The 21,368-nt window shown below is 38.4% G+C and overlaps 1 protein-coding gene across 1 annotated transcript; it reads left to right on the top strand.

The window, feature by feature from the left end:
- Window positions 1-9,215: 9,215 nt before the first annotated feature.
- Window positions 9,216-14,062, top strand: LOC147337933 (uncharacterized). Its single transcript, XM_086313023.1, has 5 exons — window positions 9,216-9,391; window positions 10,445-10,765; window positions 11,225-11,476; window positions 11,565-11,684; window positions 13,480-14,062. Exons 1-5 carry the CDS (start codon window positions 9,343-9,345, stop codon window positions 13,659-13,661), a joined length of 924 nt encoding a protein of 307 aa, XP_086169149.1. The 5' UTR covers window positions 9,216-9,342; the 3' UTR covers window positions 13,662-14,062.
- Window positions 14,063-21,368: the final 7,306 nt, after the last annotated feature.

Below are 21,368 nucleotides of genomic sequence, written 5' to 3'. Positions count from 1 at the left end.
AAACTGGAACAAGGTCGCGGGCTAACATTAATATTTACTGAAAAAAAATCTTCCTCCAGATTTAAGAATGAATCTCTTCTTATGGACTCAAACAAGTTTTGCTGAAAAACTGAATATGGAACAAGCAAAGCTTAATACTAAACAATATATACATTAGCTGTATAATACCAGTAGGCCAGCTCTAATAATAACTTGGTATGGCCAGAGTGTGACACCTATGATGTAGAGTTATAAAACCCGTGAGCACTACTTACCGACGAAAACAACAAAAAAAATCATCACATCAAAATGCACTCTTGTACTTGGTGTCAATCAATCAAAAGTCATTAATCACAGAAAATAAAACATTTACAGTACACAAACCTCGTTAGCTGACATCCAGGAGGGGATAATATTCGTTTATGAGCTTATTATCTTCTTCTCCATCTTCTTTCTCACTTATTTCTTCTCTTTCTCTAACTTTGAACATTACTTTCTCTATGTGTGGAGCTAACCACAAGCTGCAGCATGCAGACACCAGTTGCACTGGCAAAAAAGTATTTGGGTGGAGACCCAAACTGCAAACAACTGTACCCTCCATAATTCACCACCAGAGGGTGCAAAAGAGCAAAATCTGGACATACAGCTCAACTAAACATCAAATGCAAAAGACTGTTACATCACATATATGCTTTAAAAACCAAAGGGTGCTCTGGATCTGGTCCAGTGGACAGGGCTGTGCCAGGTGGCATTTGTGCAGGTAAAAAAGGCTGTCTGTGGGGAGCCGCTGGAATTTAGGGTCACCTGATCCAGCCCTAAGTATATGCTTTAGCAAAAAGGAAAGTTTTATCTCTAATTTTAAAATTAGAGATAGACTCTTGTCTCCTGAATCCAAATTGGAATCACTATAAGACAGAGGAGCACATTACAAGCCTGATACTTGCAAACCTAAAAATTTCAGTAAACTTAAAAAGTTTTACATGGAAACAACTGTGGTAGTTTCTGTGTAATAAGCAGGACACAGCGCTGCAAAATGCAAAACTGCCCGTTTCTATTTAATAACATATGACTAACCTATTAAAGTTTGTATATAAGAATATCATAGAATGGAATAGAATACTGAAACTCCTACAAAATGTAAATCAAAATTTTATCCTCAATATATGTTGAACTGGTTGTGGCATTACATTCTGGCAGAGTAAAAACCTATGAGATGCCCACCCAGCTGGGTATGCCCATGTACATTCATACATCTTGGTGTTCATAGATCTAGCTGTCGATTGTATTTTTAGGGCAGAATAAGAAGAGGTATGCAAAATAAAAGTCAGCGCAGCCTCAGTGTCTATAAAAGCCCTGGACCACACACACAGTTCCATCTCTGTTCTGTAATGCAGGAAGTACCCATACACGGGTCTTTTTTTTTTCACAGATGAACTTTTCTCACTTCCAGCTGAGCACTTACATGTTACTTTCTTAGCCTGTGCTGCTATGTGCATCCATTCAAATGTAAGTAAGCTAATTACATCCTTCTTTTCCCCGACGAAACACAGATTTTCTTGATTCTTTTTTTATTCATGTTCACCATCACTCTTTGTTCTTACTGAAAACATTACAAAGTGAAGATTTGTAATGTTTGCTTCCATTGCAGAATCATGCCGTGTTTATTTATGTTTATTTATTTTACTATATTCACAGTGACATTTCAAATCTTGTTATGTTATTACACAGTTTTTCTATCCACAGGTGACTTACCACTGGAAATATAATTTACAGTTTTATCTGTGCTTGTTACCAAATACTTGTGAGTTGTGTAGCTGAAATTCTCATATTGAATTCAGCCTCTTTTGGTAGATAAAAGGCTCCTTTGTTTGTTGGACAGCATTGCCTCACTGTTTCATGTTGTGCTAATGATTTGCATCCTTTTAATAAGCTGCTTTTTCACAGGTTGCTTACATTTTATTCTTTCTACATCAGTTCGCTCCCTTCATTTCAGAAAGCAAACTCTGCAAACCTCCAAACATAAAATGACATCTGTCATGGACATCCTGTAAAGACTGTTATGCAATAAAGCTCTCACCACAGGAACCTCTAGACTATTTGTAACTTAACTTATCACTTCAGATGTTGCACGTTTTTTCTCAAAAGTAAACGTGAAGAAAAAATAGTGTGTGCCTGACACACATTTGAAAGTGTGTATTGTTTAGATTCAGTTTTGTGTATTTAATTACAAGAGCAAGGGGAAAATTGTTTATTCGCATTTGATGAATATTTCTTGAAATCAGGTCGCTACAACACGTAGACATGCAGTTTATTTCCTGCTGTTGTGAAAATAACCTGTCTATATCATTTACTGTTTCCTGTCAGTTAGGACTCAGGTTTGCAGCAGATTTACATCCAGATTTGTACATAATTTTCTAGAATCTTTGAAAGATTGAAACCACAGTGTGGGTGAATGAAGAGCATGGAACAGTTTTTTATTATTGTGCTACTAACAGGAGGAACTCAAGGTAAGATTGTCCTCATAAAGAAGCCAAACATTCACATTTGTAGTGTGAATAATTTCACCTCATGTTCTATTAAATATGGTTTTTCCAGCTCTCATTCCAGTCGATGAGACCACATGTGACCTCAGGACGAACACATGTCCATGCTCTCCTCTTCTTAAAGGAACTGTGTATATCCAAGTGATGACTGATGCTAGTGGCCGTGAAGTGACATGTTTGAAGATGCTTCCCACCGTGAATATAATTGTGTTCAATCTGAAGAAAGAAACAATAACAATAGACAAAGAATTTAACAACAGACTACAGTTTCTAATCAGGAATGGGACAATCAAGATCACAAACCTGAGGAGGAATGATTCAGGTCAATACAGCATTGAGGTCTTTAATTCAGGTGGAGTCCGAGAGAAAAACATTAATTTCACCCTGGATGTTAAAGGCAATGATAAAGCTGAAAGCAAGTTATGTAAGTTACTCTTTATTGAATAGTGTTGATGTTATTATAAAGATAATCAGACATGTAACTGTTAAACTGTTAAACACAGTACACATCACTTGTGCAACAAATGATAGAAGCAGAAATGCAGAAAAACATATGGAAAGAAAGATGCAAGTGTACAGTGAACAGTCTATGCTGATATAGTATTTGTCTATGTATAGGTATTATTGGTTATTTAGCCACACATGGGCTGCTATTACTTTTTATGATTGAATAATCTTTTATTTCCCAGTAACTACACTTTAACTACCACCTACACTTTAAAGGCACACTGAAACTTTCCACTTGGTGATAGAATATCCTGAGCTGCACTGTATGACCATATTAACTTGTGACATGTATGCATTATAATAGAAGAAGAATCCTTTTTATTGTCGTTATGTATATATATATACACATATATACACACACACATGCATATAAGCACAAAGAAGACACTATTAAAAGCACACCGTCATACTAAGACAGGGGACACTTTCTGTTGTCACTCTGTAGAAGTTCATAAGAGGCAGAGAAGCGAGTCCAGTCCGTTTTAGCTTCCTGGGGAATAATAGCCTTTGTTTGGCTTTCATCACAAGGTGTGACGTGTTCAGGAACTGGGTCAGGTCAGATAATGACCTGTTTCATATTGGGATCTTCTATGTTGCAAACAGGGTTGACAACATATTTTACATTTACTTTGAATTTTCATTTTAGTCAAAGCCAAATAAAAACATGTAGGTAATACTTCATCATACCTTGGTTAATAAGTTAGTAAAGTCATAGTCAAGTACTTTTAAGTTAATTTTTATACAATAAAAATTATAATGTCACAAAACATTAACAGATTTGTAAACATTATCTAAACTGTTTTTATAACATAATAGTAACGTTAAAACAATGTTAATAAACTCTGTCTACAGCATCTATAAATATTGTACACGTTTATTAAGGAGGAACCTGGAGGACCACGCTACACGTTTGAGTGTTTTCCCCCATTGTTCCAGTTTTCTTTCACCATCTCTTTATTTAGTTTAAATAATAGTTTAGTGTGTGGGGGTTGTGCCCAAACGTTTATATATTTACAGTTAGTTAACCATAATAATACCAAAGTCTTACCAAAGTTTACGCTTGAATAAATTGTAAGTACTGTACTTATAATTATCACTGTGTTCTCATCAGCACACAGTTTTCCTTACCTGAGGCTAGTCTTTGCTGCACTGGGATCTCCCCTGATAGCAGTGTCATGCTGTGTTGTGTATCGGGAACTGAAGCATCTTAAGAAGACTTCTAACAAGGCGGCCCATGATCAAAAGAGGTTGATATACAATTACATCATTTCAGTGCCATAATTTGATGGGTAATTGTAAAAGTATTTATTTTGCTATAATTGATTTTTTTTTCTTTCACAGCCTCAGGTGTGAAACAGAGAACATAAACCTTAAGTGTGAGTCTGAGCTTTAGTGAACTGAACTCACTCGTGATCAGCACTGGACACTGAACTGAGGATCAATGAAAATGAAAACAGTTAGGAGGTGACTGTGGAAGTTTCATATTGTATCAAAAGCAATTTAAAAATGTTATGCTTGCAGCTTTGTAATCATATTTTGGAGATCAGATAAGAATATACAGTCATGTATATTGTCCTGATTCAAAATTCCTTAAATAACAATAAAAACTTTGTAAATGAATGGGAAGTCTTTTTCAGTGAGTTAGTAGGGATTAACAAAATTAAAAAAAAATAAAATTAAATAAATAAATAAATAAATATATATATATATATATATATATATATATATATATATATGTCTGTGAGTTTTGCATTTGGGTCCTCCTCCTGCTTGCCACACAGCGATCCATGACAAGACGCTCTGATAGAACGTGTTTATTTAGGAGTTTTTCTTTTTTCATGTGAACTTGACAAGTTTTTGACTTGGTAGAAGTTGCACCAGATGATCCAAAATGGATATTTATTCAATATCCATTTAAATAAAGTAAATGGATATAAGTTTATACAAATTTCAGTGCAGCAAAACCTTTAGACAGTGATTAAACATCCAGATATCAACATTTTACCTTTGGTCAATACATTTCCTCACAGATGTCTTACAAGAGACACTGATATTCAGATGACATTCTCAAGGGAAAGGTGTGTGAGTCACCATCTTTGTATTTGCTGCCATTTGGAGAATCACTTGAAAGAGGCTGTGAGGTTTGCTATATGGCAAAGCAGGACTCAAACGGACTTAATGGACAATTTATTTATTTAGAAGCTTCAAAATGTGCAACCAACAATCCCAAAACTCAATACACAGCCTCGATGATCCAAATTCCAAGATGCCAATGATTCTCTTCAACAGGCTGCTCTCCACAGGTTTCTTTGCACAAGGGGGGAGGTGGTAAGTTTCTTCACAAGATAACAAGAAGCACAACAAACCAGCACAAGACCCGGAGTTACACTAACTGAAGTTCCCCAATGATCCAGCAAAAACTGAATAGCTCAGGTAGTGACTCTTGAGAAGCTTTAATAAGGAGACCCGATGATATTTCTTGAGGTGGTCTTTGGACTATATAAATAAAACAAAAACCTATTGAAACAAATTATGATAGTACAAAAAAAAAAGGGGGGCGGGGGAGGTGTAACTGTTCAACAAATCAGTCTGAAGCAGTATTCTTATTTTTCACCATGAAATGGTGCTATTATTCAGCATTCTTTTAATGTATTAATTGTTTTAGTGGCTTATCTGACTTTATTGTAAAGAAGATTTGTACTATTAGAACGTTAAAGCTTTAAAGATTAACTGTAACTTTTTTAATTATATTTTTGTATATATTCTCAAAAAACCCCAGTTTTTAAATATGAAAGCAGTCATTTTAGTGAACAGTGTTTGTAAATAGTTATTGGTCAACATACGGAGTGGCTAGCCAGGACCCTTACTGGATAAGGACCCCTCATGGTAAAAACAAAGCCCTGGAATGTCTGCAGCCTGTCCACAGCTCGAGCTGTTGTACTCTGTTGTACTCTGTATAATTGTGTAAGTGACAAATAAAGGTTGTTTGATGTTGTTTTGTTTCTTATTCTTACACTGTAAGGTCAACAAGCGGACTCTGTTGCCCCATCTACACACACACACACACACACACACACACACACACACACACACACACACACACACACACACACACACACACACACACACACACACACTCCCCAGATACACAGGCTACCTTATTTAACCATCCCCTTCTGCGAAACGACTTTTAGATTTTATGCTATTTATGCCTTTTTTTTGCTGCTCTTTTTTAAACGTATTCTTTTAAACTGTATTGCACTTTAGAGGCTAGTGAATAACAGTATTTCGTTTCAGGCTGGGTAACACCATACAAAATGACAATAAACTTCTTGAGTCTATTATCCCCCCATCAATAAAATCTAACACCAAGGTTTTTGCACTTCATTGTCTGAGGCGGTTCACTAACAGGACACACTGCAGTCTGTTCAAAGAAGCATACACTGACCTGAAGCTTGAAAGCCGCTGTCTGGATCAACAGAAGCTGAACAATGTGCAGACATGGAAGCTGTTGGATTGTTTTTAAATACTTTTTTCTACAATTCAAAATAGAATTAAATGTTTTACAGCTATGGGATCCAGTAAAGTCAGTGAAAAGGTTTGACTTTATTCTTATGGATGAAGAATCTCAAACACAGAAAAGAGGCAAAATTCTGCAATAGATCTGCTAAATATAATTACAATTACAGAACTGCTTAAACATTTTTAAATGATACTGTTTGGTTTCTTGATATAATAATATCAAATTATGAGATCAATTTCATATGGATATGCACTTAAAGTAAATACAGTTATTGCAAAAGAACTGTTTAAATAATATATAACTAATTTAAATCAGTTTAATTAGCTCCATAACTGTTTTATTAATAATCAAATATGATGGAAGATGTACCATTTTTACAATTTTTATTTATTAAATCTATTTAGATTTTGGAAAAGCATTCAGCGATCTAAAATGTAAATGTAATTTAAATGCAGTTTTCAGACACTACCTGTCACGGCTGCGGCAGCAGTCGTGTGGTGTCTGTGTGAAAGGACACAAAATGCAGACACTTGAAGTGATGAGAGGGAGCTTTATTGTAGAAAGTGAAAATAACAAAGGCGAGAACAGAACTAAACATAAACCTAAACTGGGAAAACTAGTAACAAACAAAACCCGAAACCATAACTCACAGAACAACACGCAGGAAAAAACATAAGGAGGTTACATAGGGGATGAGGACCGGAGAATGAAGAGCAGAGAGACACAGATATTCACCAAGCTACACTGATGGAGCGACAACAAGCAAATGCAAACTGACACTATATATACACAGGCAGGAGCGTGAGGGAACGAGGCACAGGTTCAATTCAATTCAATTCAATTTTCGGATCCAGAGGCTGAGTCGGAGGTCTCAGTTTGCTCTGGATTCTCAGAGGTGCGCGTTTCAGCTCCCACTATGGTCTCACACGAACTTGTGCAGCATGGCTCTGGGCCAGCTGGAGGCTCAGACGAACCCAGCCAGCAGTTTTTATTGTCAGCTGGGGGTTTACAGTGAAATTTGGATCTTCCTTCATTTGCTCCTCGCTCCAAGCTGACTGTGACAAGTCTAGTTTTGCTATAAGAAAGGAGCAGAATATCACCAAGAACAATCATGGAGGCTGTGCATGGTAAAGGTTGCATGTACACTTGTGGTTTGTATGTTGCAACTTATTTTTGCTTCACTTCTTTCTGTGCAAAATAACTTGTATGGTGAAACTAATTAACATTTAACCTCAACATACATAACTTCAGAAAACATTTTAAAACCAGTGAACAACAGAACAATCATTGATGGCTATGAATGTGTTTTGAGGTTTGAAGTAATCTGTAATTTAAACTTGAATATAAATTGGAATTTGTATCATGTCTTTGATAAACTGGTTTCGAAATACATTTTAACCTTTTACCTTTTTTTAAAAAAGTTTATTCAGTAATTACATTTATTTTAGCTGTAAATATTACAGTGTCAGTGAAACGGCATGATTAGCTAAACAAGATAATTACATATTTCGTTTGGAAGCATTAGTATGTCTAATCTGAAAGAAAACGTCTCTCTTTTCTCTCTCTTTAGCTCTTTTCTAATCACTTCCTGTCTTTCTGAGTTCACACATTCTTATCTGAAACTGATCACTAATGACAGCTGCGTTCAGTAGTTAATACTGAAATACTGTGAGAGAAGTCCCATCCTAACAGATATAAATTGACATGTTTTGATTTGAAGCTGATCACTAACAGGAAACATGGACAGCGTAAGTTGTGCCTTTTTGCATCTCAGTAAAATAGAGTATTTTATCTGTGGGTTGCCAGAACGTGGAAGCTCCTATAGAAGACTGTCATACGGTCATGCTCATAATCATCAGTAGTGTAGTCCTATTTTAAATAATTAATTATTGACCATGTTAATTCAGGTTCTTCTTTGTGGAAATAAATAATGATGATGGAGAAAAACAGCTATTATTGAGAATGCATCAAGACAATACATTAATAATGAGTAATAGTGTTACTTTTCAGAACTTTTTGCATTGATGTTACGGCCCTGGGCCTTGGAGGAAGTGAGACTACCCTTTGTTTATGCAAACCCAAAAGTGCTAGGACTCGTGGATGACTGGCTGCTGGGAGTCCTGTGCCAGCCTTCTTTTATGCAGATCCAAGTGTGCCAGCCCACGCAGACGATTGGCTGCCTGGAGATCCCATGACACTCCAGGACCAATTGACTGGCTGATTGTCTGCACCTGGGAGTATAAAAAGGCTGAAGAGTCTTCACTCTTTGGGAGACTGCTGTGCTAATGTGAACATACAGTGGCCTCCTTGTCTGCCTAGCATTTGAACACCCTAATCCCTAAACTGAAAATGTGCATTTTTAAATGTTTTCAAAGTGGTTTTTTTTCTTCATTGATGTGTATATCACCAAAATGTGGACTTAAAATGGAATATAAATGGGGCTGCTCTTGAATTGCATTAAACTGCATGATATTGTGGTGGAAACTGAGTGATGGGCAGGATAGTGTTAGTTTGTTACAGACTAAAAATAGTCCAGTGACAGTGTGAGTAATAAGAAAAAAAATTCTGCAAAGTAATGAACATGCTAGTTGTACTTCCTTTTTCACATTTCCACAGACAGAGTGAGAACAGTCTTTCTGTTGAGTTTTTGGTATGTTGGTTTTGCTTCCGTTTCTAATGTGGGGAGCTTTTTAAAAGAAGCTGATCAGTAGCAGGAGCCAATTCTGACTATTAACTGCTGGACATATGTGCATGCATTTAATAAAGACACACATTGAACAGTGAGGAGATATGGAAGCTGTGCTGGGATTGATGGTGATTCTCCTGGGAGTGTCTCATGGTGAGATATTCTTTTTACATGTGGCACTCAACATTTAATACTTTTTTATCCTGTAGAAAATATCTGACATCATCCTCAGAGATGTTAAAGCAGCACAAATACTTACACAAAGTTACAATATCTGTTTTTTTAATCTTATTAAATTAATGTAAGAATCTATTGGCTATATTTGCAGTACATGACCATTTGAGCAGAGTTTTAGTTCCTTTTTTGGTCTTTTTACCGGTTTTAGTAACAGTGGTAAATTCTTAGCTCACTATACACCTTGGCAGCCTTGTTGCAGTGTGTTTAAGTGAGTTTTGGCTTTTTAAAGGACTTTATTCTTTCCATCCTTATCAAAGACATCATTTGATGGAATGCCTGATTTTGAAGACTCTGTCTCAACTTACTGATTGGATGTTACTAGAAATCTAGATCTTAGGTTACTTATGCCATGCCGTGACTACTGATATGCTGAAGAATGTATCGGTTGCATTACTTTTTCATTTATAAAGCCACCTTCAGAAATGAACATCTCTGTCCTGTTTGTGTATGGATTCTTTTCTCTGAAATATGTCTTCCTGTTTTCTTTTTGACAAACACCCATTTCTTTTCTTTTCTTCACATGAAAATACTTTAGTTTTTGCATTTGTCTAAAATGTGGAGAATGTGTCTTCCTGTATTTCTTAATTATTGATATATTGGTAAAGGTTGGACACATTCGTGTGATAACTTTGGGATTATGGATGCAGCATTTTGTTCTTGAGCCTCTATTATCTACAATTTGCATAACTGCTATCTACTCTGAGTAAAATATTAAGAGCTGACAGATTTATAGCAGTAGTACTACCATAAATAATTTGATACCATTCAATCAAAACACTGGGTTATCCAAAACATATTTTGATATTGGGTAAAAACATGGTAATACAAAAATACTTTTTAGTAAATGAAAGTCCTCACATCAGTAAATTTTGGTTTGCTGATAATGTAAATTCAGTTTTTGTTGTGATTTATTTGGTAGAAACTAAAAAATCACAAATGTTTTTCTTTTTTATGTTTCAAAATTTGCAGGTGTGGAAACTCACTGTGATGGCAGACAGGATGGAGCTCAGTGTTATGGAGCTTTGAGAGGAACTGTGGACATCCAGCTGATGGACAGCACCTCAGAAATACCTAAATACCACTTGTCAAAGAATTCATTAAAAATACTATATGTGAGAAATAATATGGTTATTTATAATACCATAGTACATAGATCTAGCTTTTTTCCCAGTAATGGAACATTTAGGATCAATAACCTGAGCAGGAATGACAGTGGTAAATATACCCTTCAAACCTTTCATTCAGATGGAAGATCATCAGGCGAGCGGACTCTACAGTTGTTTCTTCAAGGTAAGGTAACTTTGTGCATCCCCTGTTTTGAATTAGCAAACCATAAATAATGATAATCTACATGATGCACACTATATTCACTAAAGTATTGGGCCACATCTCTTAATCTTTGAATTCTGATGTTTTTAGTTCCATTGGCACAGATGTATGAAACTAAGCAGCTAGCTATGCAGTCTGCCTCTACAAACATTTGTGAATTAATGGATAATTCTAAAGAGTTCACTGAAATTGTGTATGTTACTGTAACAGGATGCTACCTTTGCAGCAAATAATTTTGAGATATTTCTTCCCTCCTATATTCCATAACCAACTGATAGTGTTGCAAAGTAGTAGATTTTAGGAACTATGGAAAATCAGCTACCAAGTTACAGACCATGTAAAGTTACATAGAAGGAAGCACAGTGCATGAAAGTGCATCTTGTTATAGTACCAAAAGTCATCTGTGTGTGTTTCTCTCAGCTCCTGTGTCCTCTGTCCTGCTGGTCTCTGAGTGTCTGTCCCAGAGAGAGATGAGGGTGTCCTGCTTGTCTGAGGGAGGGGACAGTCCTCAGTACAGCTGGGCTCTGGATGGACGCACACTGACAGATGCTGAGCTCCTTTCTGGAAATAATAAGAGTAACAACATTATTCTGAAACAGCAAGTCTCAGGACGTCTGGTCTGCTCAGTCAGGAACAACGTCAGTGATGTCTCAGAAGAACAGAAGATCTGTCGTGAGTGACAACATTTTGAATAAAAGTCGATAATAACGACTAATTCACTTTTAACATCTTTCTCAAATTATTTGCTTTTTTCTGCCAGGTTTCATTAACTGCACCTCAATTAATGGGACAGAGATATTAGGGTGGGTGCCTGTGGACAGTAACAGCCTGTGTATTGAACCAACAAGAGAACCTACACCAGTCACACCAACTGCAGTGGGTAAGGAGACTGGCACAGTGTCAAATAACCCTCTTTAATCAAACTGCCATCACTGATGACACGTGGTATGTAAACAGTGTTGGGCAAGTTACTTTGAAAAAGTAATTAATTATAGTTACTAGTTACTTCTTCAAAAAAGTAACTGAGTTAGTAACTCAGTTACAAGATTCTAAAGGTAATTAATTACTTGAAAAGTAACTATTGCATTACTTAAAAAAAAAAGTTTAACCCTCTGGGGTTCAGGGTATAATTGGCCATTTTTGACTACTTTTGATTTTACCTCAACATTTCACCTTTAAAAACGATTTACTTTGCCTTGTTTGGTATCATCCTTTTCAGCACAACCTCACGTGTCTGAATTTACAGTTATGTTTTCATTTTGACATACTGTATTAACACAATTGATCTAAAATAAGACAAAAAACATAAAATCAGAGTAGAAAAAGTTATATTTTTACTGTAACAACCACAAACATGTTTAATGAATCATATTTAATAACTTTAAATGCAAATATAAATTGTCGATTTTAAAATCATATGCACAAGTTTTGCAAACAAAGTTATTTGCAGCCATTTACCTTTTACCTTGATTTTTTAAATAACCATTTCAAACTATTTACAGAACAATCAGCTGTTCTGCATTCAATAAGATGCCACACAAATTATTCGTGCCACTCCAAAACAATAATTTCTGTCCACTATAAAGGAGAACATCACAGCCTGATACCTGCAGGTCTGACAGCAGCAGGTGTATCACTCTTCCTGTTTTCATTCAGCAGTCGCCTCATTGTTCTGACACACAACACAAAACCATCCACAACACTACACACTAACTACACAAGACAACACATTAACTACACACTCCAAACACGCTAAACGTCACAAATCTCTCACATCTCAAAACTTGCTCTGTCTTTTTCTGCTGTCTCTCTCTCTCTCTCTCTCTCTCTCTCGCCGTCACTGCTAAAACGTCCCCCTCTTCTTAAACAACCAAATGTCATGTTGCCATATCATTTTTGATTGGTCGACATGGCGCATTTTTCCACCAACAGGAACGGGCTGTTTTTTGTTTTGTTTTTGTATTTTTTGCTCATAAGCAGAGAGCGCTTCCTAGCGCTGTCCTTAGACAGTAAACGTGAAAGTTAAACTATTGAGGAAAAAACGCTGCATATATTGTTTTATCATTACTCTGGTTTTACGTGGCCTATAAACACAATTTAAAAAATGGTATATATCACCTTGTTGCTTTGTCATCTTGAAGTGGTCATGGGAGTGGCTTACCACGACTACTTTATTCTTCCTTAGCCAAAAAACAGCACTCATGCGATTGTTTTGCCCCCCTGAGCTCCAGGTGTTGTGCTGAAAAGTGATCGTCGGGCAGAAAGTGATTGCTGTCTGTGGGAGCGCGCGCAGCTGCTTAAAGCTGTACCGTCCAGGTTACTTACGTAGTCAGCTACTTCCGTGCAACCGATATAAGATGCGGTAAGCTGAACACAGCTTCAACCGTCTGTGTGTTGAAAAACAGTAACGACCGCATTTTCTCGTTAGTAACTGTAACGGTGTTGTAACGATAGGAATAGTAATTAGTTTACTCGTTACTGAAAAAAGTAACGTTGTTAGTAACGCCGTTATTCCCATCATTGTATATAAATGAGTAAAAATGAACTCTGATGAAGGGGATGCATTCATGTATTTTTCCCCCCTTTCTATAAACTATGGTACATGAGTGAAAACTCTACTGTGACTCTTCTTTCACAGCTCTAACTTGTCATAAACATTTTTCTGTCTAACACAGGTACTTCCTGGTTCATTATTGGTTTGAAAGCCGCTGTGGTAATTCTGTCATTAAGTGGGATTTGGATCTGGTTCACTTGGAAGAAAAAAACAATATTGGAAGGCCCTGCTGTCCCAGAAAAGGTGGAATCTCCAGATAACTCCGTTTTCATGATTGAAATGAGTCCTTACTCCAACACCTAGTGTCACCTTTCACCTGCTGTACATTTGTCACATATCTGTGTAGGTGTGGAAATAAGGATCAAAGTGTTTCTCTTTTCCTTTTCATTCATTCCACTTTTTTTTTTTCACAAGATAACAACTGTGTATAAATTTCCATAAAAATGTGGTTCTTCTTATAATTTCTGCAATTTTATAATTAGGTCCTCTTAAATATAATCATCATCATATAAAAACTCTCTGTCCTTCATACTTTTTATTTTGCATTTACATTTCATCTGTAGTGCTGAAGGACACATTTGTGTACAGATGTTTTCGCCATTTGTTGTTTGTTGCTGCATTTTTAAATAATCAACCATATAGCTGACAATGTGATGTCAGTGTGTGAATAAAGTGCCAATAAAAGAGTTTATTTCTGGTAACCATGCAGGAAGAGTCAAAGAAAAGAGACCATGGAGAACACAGAAGTAAGAACTTGGTGCTTTAGATTAAAAGAGAAAAAAAAGAACAAACGTTAAACTTAAACATTGAAGTTAAAAGTGAATATCTTTTTCTCTATGTGGTAGTTAAGTAAAATTAACTTATTTAGCACTTTTCACAGATAAAAATCACAAAGTGCTTCACAAATGGTGTAGTGTCAGACAATAGAACTTAATTTTTGGGAAATTGATGCCAACAAAACTTTAACCTTGTTAAAGTGTGAGAAGAGATCAGATACAGATTTGATAACTTATAATTGGCAGGAAATCTTATTTTTTTTATCTTATGGTGGAATTAAATAAAATATATTTTTCTGTAATCCATTGCATATTCAGCTTCATAAGAACATGCGCTAAAAATCCTGCCTGTAGACTCTGCTGGAGCCACTCTGCTACCCCTGTTGTCGCAGCGATGCTCCTCCTGTAAGCTAAGAACAGGAAACTGAAGACAGACTGGAAGGGCTCATGAAAATACTGAAGATCTGGTGACTGTTAAGGCCGTCAGCAGATCTCAGTTTCTCCACCTGTACATTTTGAAAATGGTATTGTAATAATAATACAATTTTCTTCCTAAAAAAATAAGGCAGAAATGTAACGGGTTATTTGACCAGCTTCACCTTTAAACTCTGAGTAACCTTAGCCAAAATTATTTTGTACGTTAGGCTAAAACAGTTTGATTATCGAACATAATCAAACTGTTGCAGAGGGTCGTGAAAACTGCCCAGCGCATCGCCGGAGCACCACTTCCTGCCATAAAAGACATCTACAGGAAGCGGTGTCTGAAAAGGGCTGGGAAAATCATCAAAGACCCCAGTCACCCATCACATGGACTCTTCACCCTCCTGCCCTCTGGGAGGCGCCACAGGAGCCTCCGGACTAAGACCACCAGGTACCGGAACAGCTTCTTCCCCACAGCTGTCAGACTCCTGAACTCTGCCTCCTGACATCTGACCCACGTTAACACATGGACTGAACACACACACACCCACAATAGACAACTGTACCCTCAAACACACAATAATAACATGGGCTGAACCACCACTCACAACCACTAGCACTTTATATAGCCTCTGTAGAAACTATCCACATATCTCACTTATCTTAACTGCACTACTGTATAGCTCTGTGTAAATAATCATTCTGTACATTCGATAATCTTTAATCCTACAACTGTTTACAACTTGCATAGTTCCCATTTCTGTATAGCTGTATATCTCAGATTCTGTAAAGTTATTTATTTCATATTCTGTATAGTTTTTCATATTTATATCCTGTTCATAGCCTGTACATAGCTTGTACTCACTACAGCCTGTACATACTTATAGTTATAGAATATTCACAACATACTTCATACCGTGTACATTATAACATACCTTAATAGACCCATTTCTGTAATATACTCACATATCTATATTATTGCTAATATATATTGTAATATATCTATATCACTAAAGCACTTCTGGATGGATGCAAACTGCATTTCGTTGCCCTGTACCTGTGCATGTGCAATGACAATAAAGTTGAATTCTAATTCTAATTCAAATTTTAGTGCAAAAAATAACAAACCTATTGGACTCACAATATCTCCATTCTTATTTACTTTCCATCTGAATCAGAATCTGATGACAATCAAAAGAGGAGAAGGTTCTTTGTCTTTGCTGGCTCCTTTGTATCTACACTGTTCCTGCAGCAGGGCCTCAAGGCCGGTCCAAACCTCTTGGGTCAAGCACAGTAGCTATCTTGAGCCATTGATGGTTGCGTGTAGCTACACATTGAGATTGGTCCTTTGTGAAGGCAGTATTAAATTTCACCATGTAGTTTGAGTCATCATCAGAGATCTCCGTGGGGTGATGCAGGTGGTAGAAGCAGGTAAAACAACTGAAGATGAGACATATGTCTCACCTCCAAGAAGCTCAGTCACAAACCCGTAGCAGACAATTCAGGAAAGTCATTATTAATCTACACATATTAACTGTCAAGTATGGAGCTTTTTAAAGAAACAGTAACAATAAGTTAAAAATAGTTTTATTTACCTGTTCAGGTCCATCACAGGGACGATAGTTCGAGTCCAGTGTCGGGAATCATTTCTGCGTACTACAGTGCGTGGAGTAATGGTATTTTATCACTTTTCTGCAGAAGGGAACATAGGGAAGGGAAGAAGTCCATTGCAGAGGATGCTCTGAATGTAATGGGAAGCTGTATCCCGTGAGTAGCTGAGCCAACTTAGCGGGCTAAAGAGGCGGCTGTGGGCAGGCACTACACTTCAGCCAGATGAGAAGCTCCGGGGAGTTGTAACTGTATGGTATGAACTGCTATCAGGGTAGGAGATGTTCACACCTGTGCGTCCAAACTGCAAATGAATCGCAAATTAGGCGATGACGTCTGAGGAGTTGGCAACACTGCGCACAACAGTGGGAACAGTGTTGCCAACTCCTCAGTAAGGAAGATCGCTATTGGTTGTCCTAAAAGTCGCTAGAAGTCGCTAAATGACGTCATCGCCTAATTTGCATAATTGGTCATGCTAATCTAATTGTAACCTATGTTGTTGGAGAGAGAAATAACATCGTTGAAGAGACATAAAGTGAGTAAAAAACGTCCTAAATGCATTTAGAGTTTATTTAGAACTACAAATTAAATTTCTTTTAGCAATTATTGTTTTTTTTAATGTCACAATTCCAAACCTGCTCCTTTACCCGGGCTTGGACCGTCAAAAGTGACCCAAAATAGACACTCTGGTGGAGTTACTTTGTGTGTGTGTTTATAACTAGTTTTAAACCTTGTGATCCACAAAACAGCATAAGAGTAAAAGAGTAAAAGAAGAACTGACTGCGTTACAGCACCCGCTGCTTGTTGAGAGAAAAAACGATACGCGCTTTCACGTCTTTTTTTAGCAACTTTTTTTAGAGAAAAAGTCGCTAAGGGGTCTGAAAACTCGCTAAATATAGCGACAAAGTCGCTAAGTTGGCAACACTGAGTGGGAAAGCAATACTCAGATGCAGGCAGAGGCGCACCCCTGCCCTCCTGTTGATTTTACTTGAAATAGTCTTTCGGCACAGCAGTTGGAAAGTTGGATCACCTAGCACGTTTTTTAACCCCTGTCTTCTACCACTAATAGTGGTCTACAGTCAGAGCAATCCATATTTAATCAAGTTTGGGCTGCCAACACCTTTTATTGGTACTCGAACTGGGACTGCTAATGCTAAACGCTCCCACAGTTTCTGTGTTCGCTGCAACATGTTTTGCTTTAGATGGTACCGTAAGGTTGAAGTGTTTCGATGGTATGCCAACTACTTTTTGCACAGTTTGCACAAAACCACACTTTTATCAAGGCTTCCGTTGGGTAGTCATTTGAAATGAAATTTGCTTCTGATCAGTCCTAGCAACACGCATATGCACTAGGTTTAAATGAACTTCAAACTGTAATCCACTTACAAAACGGTCTCATTTTATTAGAACAATTCACACTTGCATCCTTTCATGGTACATTTTATATATCGTCTCAACACGTTTTTAAACATGATGAAAGGACAGAGGGTGTTTGTGTGGTGTGCAGACAAGATTTTACTTCCCATTGTAATGAATGTTATCTTTCATAATTAAGAACTACTTAGAACAAAGTGGCAACAGTTTGAGAAGACATTTAGGACAGTGACATCCTGGCAGTACATTTTCTTAAAGCAAATTAGAGCTGCAAGACGACTGTGAGTCTTCATAATTACAAGTGCACAGTAAGGTGTCTAATGCTGGCAATGAATACACGTTCTTTTTAAAACCACATGCCATGTGTGACCACAGCTGACATGCACTACACTGACACCACTCGCACCATTTTTCATAGAGTTCTTCCTCTTGTCGTTGAAATGAGCATGACAGATGCAGCAAAAGTAAGAGGCCTCTAAAACACACAAAAAGTGTGGTTGTTGGATCAGAATATTAGATGTAATGAATATAACAGATGGATAAGACACTACTTTATCTGAAGACGTACCATCTGTAGCTACTAGCACTGCCTCAATTCTGCATGTTTCCACAGACTCCTCTGGGCTCTGTGCACCTAAAAAGAAGGTCACAGGCTAGCAGCACATGTAGTTGGGAAAATTCTTAATTTCCAAACACCGCTGCAAAAAATGCAATTATTCTCCTCCCATTACTGCTTCTCACTTCAAGAAATTGTCAAAATAAGTCGTATGTTGTGACATCAGTGTTGGAAGTTTTTATTTAATAAAGCCTGCAGACAAACCGTGAGCGGCAGCTAACATCCCTTAACCAAAAAAGAACAAAAACCCAAGCTTGGTGGGAGCAGCCATTGCACAGGGCAAATGATCAGCAGTCTCTCCTGAACCCAGAACAGTCCTGGGTTAAATACTTCCTACAGGAATAATAGGCTCCCCAAAAAGAAAGTTCAAACTCCCTTGCTACTTCTTACAGTAGTTGAAACCAAAAGACTCTTCCCCCCACTCTAGGGTCTTTGTGTGTGAATGCTTCCCCCCCCAACTTCCTGAGATACTATCTGTTAACAGCATGAGGCTACGTCCACACTAATGCATTTTCAAACGAAAACGCATCGTTTTCTCTCCGTTTTGGCCTCCTGTCCACACTGAGACGGCATCTTCCCCAAGGAAAAACGCAGCGTTTTGAAAACGCTCTCGAAAACGCATACATTTCAAAATGGAGAAGTAAATGGAGCTCTAAAATGATGATGCATTTTAGTCATGTGACGCAGTCATGTAACCAATTAAACAAAGATAGCGGCGTGCATTATACAGCAGTTGTTTGCTCTCAATTTTGACTGCCCTAAAAAAGATTAATATCAGTTTGTACATGCTCCAGATAGCTTTTCTTCAAATCCTTTAATTCTCACTCGCGTTTGCACATGTGCAGGACTGGAACAAAAATGCCGTTTTCAAATCTATCCAGCTAGTGTGGATGTAGCCTGAATGTGTGAGACACTGAGACATGATAAAAACCAGCGGCACCAAAGCATTATACAATAAATAATGTGAATAACACATAAATAAAAGAAATTCCTTTACATCAACAACAATAACATATTTTTGTTGCAGCACATTGGCTCTAACATCAACACATCCAAAATGATGTACCCAGGTATACTGTTGAGACAACGCCGGTCTCTGCGATTCTTTTGGTCCTGGTAGAGATCACGCTGAGATGTTCCATGTTTTACACAATCTTTTTATTACCCATTATTCTTACAGATACATCTGGAGATCAGCACACTGCATTCCTATGCTAAAGTTCCTGACGGACAGGAAGCAGCATGTGAGGCTGGGAAAGAATGTCTCGGACTCTCGGACCATCAGCACCGGCTCCCCTCAGGGCTGTGTTCTTTCTCCTCTGCTCTTCTCCCTGTACACCAACTGCTGCACCTCCACCCACCAGTCTGTCAAGCTAATCAAGTTTGCAGATGACACCACCGTTATTGGGCTCATCTCGGACGGGGATGAGTCTGCCTACAGGAGGGAGGTTGAACGTCTGGTGTCTTGGTGCAGCCACAACAACCTGGTGCTGAATGCCCAGAAGACAGTGGAGATTATTGTGGGCTTCAGGAAGCACACAGCCCCACTCCCCCCCATCATCCTGACTGACACCCCCATCACCTCTGTGGACTCATTCTGCTTCCTGGGTACCACCATCACTCAGGACCTGAAGTGGGAGCCCACCATCACCTCTGTCATCAAGAAAGCCCAGCAGAGGATGTACTTCCTGAGGCAGCTGAAGAAATTCAACCTGCCAACACGGACGATGATGTAATTCTACACCGCAATCATCGAGTCCATCCTCACCTCCTCCATCACCGTGTGGTACGCTGGAGCCACTATCAGGGACAAACAGAGACTACAGCGTGTTGTGCGCTCTGCTGAGAAGGTGATTGGCTGTAGACTCCCATCTCTGCAGGACCTGTACACCTCCAGGACACTGCGGCGTGCAGCTCGGATCTCAGCTGACCCTTCTCACCCTGGACACAGTCTGTTTGACCTGCTCCCCTCAGGCAGGAGGCTCCGGTCCATTCGCACCAGAACCTCTCGCCATAAGAACAGTTTCTTCCCCTCTGCTGTTGGACACATGAACAATAAACGTATGACTGTTCCCGCTACTAACACATGACCCTACGCTGTGTTCACTGCATCATTCCATGTTTTGGCACTGATCACCACCTGCACTCATGTATATATCTTTCTACGTAGCACTTTTAATTCTTATTCTTACTTTTATTTTTTCATGTCTATTTAAGCGCAATTTATGACAGTATGTTTGCACTGAAGCACCGCAGCAATTTCCTAATGTTGTAAACCTCCTCAACATTTGGCAATAAAACCCTTTCTGATTCTAAAGGCTGATCTAAAGAACTCCACACAACAGTTACAGTTATAACCTCTGGTCTCCTCCCCCCTACAGTAAACACCCCCACAATGGAAATACACTAGTACAGCGGCCAAGGGTGCTGACACCCTGACCCCCATCTACTTTTATGGTAGTGCCCGTTTGCCCTTTGTCTGCTCCTCACCTTTAGTAACTCTTGCTACTGTCCTGGGGGTGGGGGTTGATTGTCCTCCTGCCCTGCGCCTCAGTTCTTTGTTCCCATCCCAGGCCTTTTTTTTCTATTTTCTATTCTTACACTCATTAACCACAATATTATAATGTTGCAAGCAGTCACAAACTATATTCTCTTTAACTTTGATGTACATTAAGGAATCTATTCTCAACAATCCCCCTTTTGAGCTCTCCAATGAGAGATCACATCACACCTGTCCTTCATCCTGGGGGAAAACTGGTTTCCTAAACCTGACGGACTCTCTTTGTGTGAATGCTTTTCCCACTTCCTCAGATAAAATCTGTTTAACTGCTTGAAAAGGGTGGTGTGGAGTAGACAACCTTCACTATCCATTCTCTCAGTCTTCTTTTTTATGCGTGGGGTGGGTCTCTGCATTCTTCCTCCTCTTCTTTCTTCAGTCTCAGGGGTAGACTACCCTGAGACCTTGCCACAGACCAGGGGATTATTCTGCCCCTGTGGTTGAGGTCTGGGTGTTCTTTGACTCATCTGAGTCAGGGCTCGATTCCCCCTTTGGTGCTCAGGTTGCTCCTTGTTTCTTCACCGACCTTCCTGGATCCTCAGCTACTGCACACTGGCTCCAGTGGTACCTGGCTTCGCCTTTGCCCTTGTCCTGTCCACCTCGGCTCCGACCACTTTCTTTTGATCGCTTTCAGACGTACCCACCAGGCTTCCTACAGC

Source organism: Aulonocara sp. 'chitande type north' Nkhata Bay, linkage group LG2, assembly GCF_057382095.1.
Source record: "Aulonocara sp. 'chitande type north' Nkhata Bay isolate Kocher_YH1m ecotype deep benthic linkage group LG2, A_spYH_male_GT1.1, whole genome shotgun sequence".
In the NCBI taxonomy this organism is placed as follows: domain Eukaryota; kingdom Metazoa; phylum Chordata; class Actinopteri; order Cichliformes; family Cichlidae; genus Aulonocara; species Aulonocara sp. 'chitande type north' Nkhata Bay.
The sequence above is the reverse complement of the archived record's forward strand: the minus strand, read 5'-3'. Positions and strand labels throughout refer to the sequence as shown.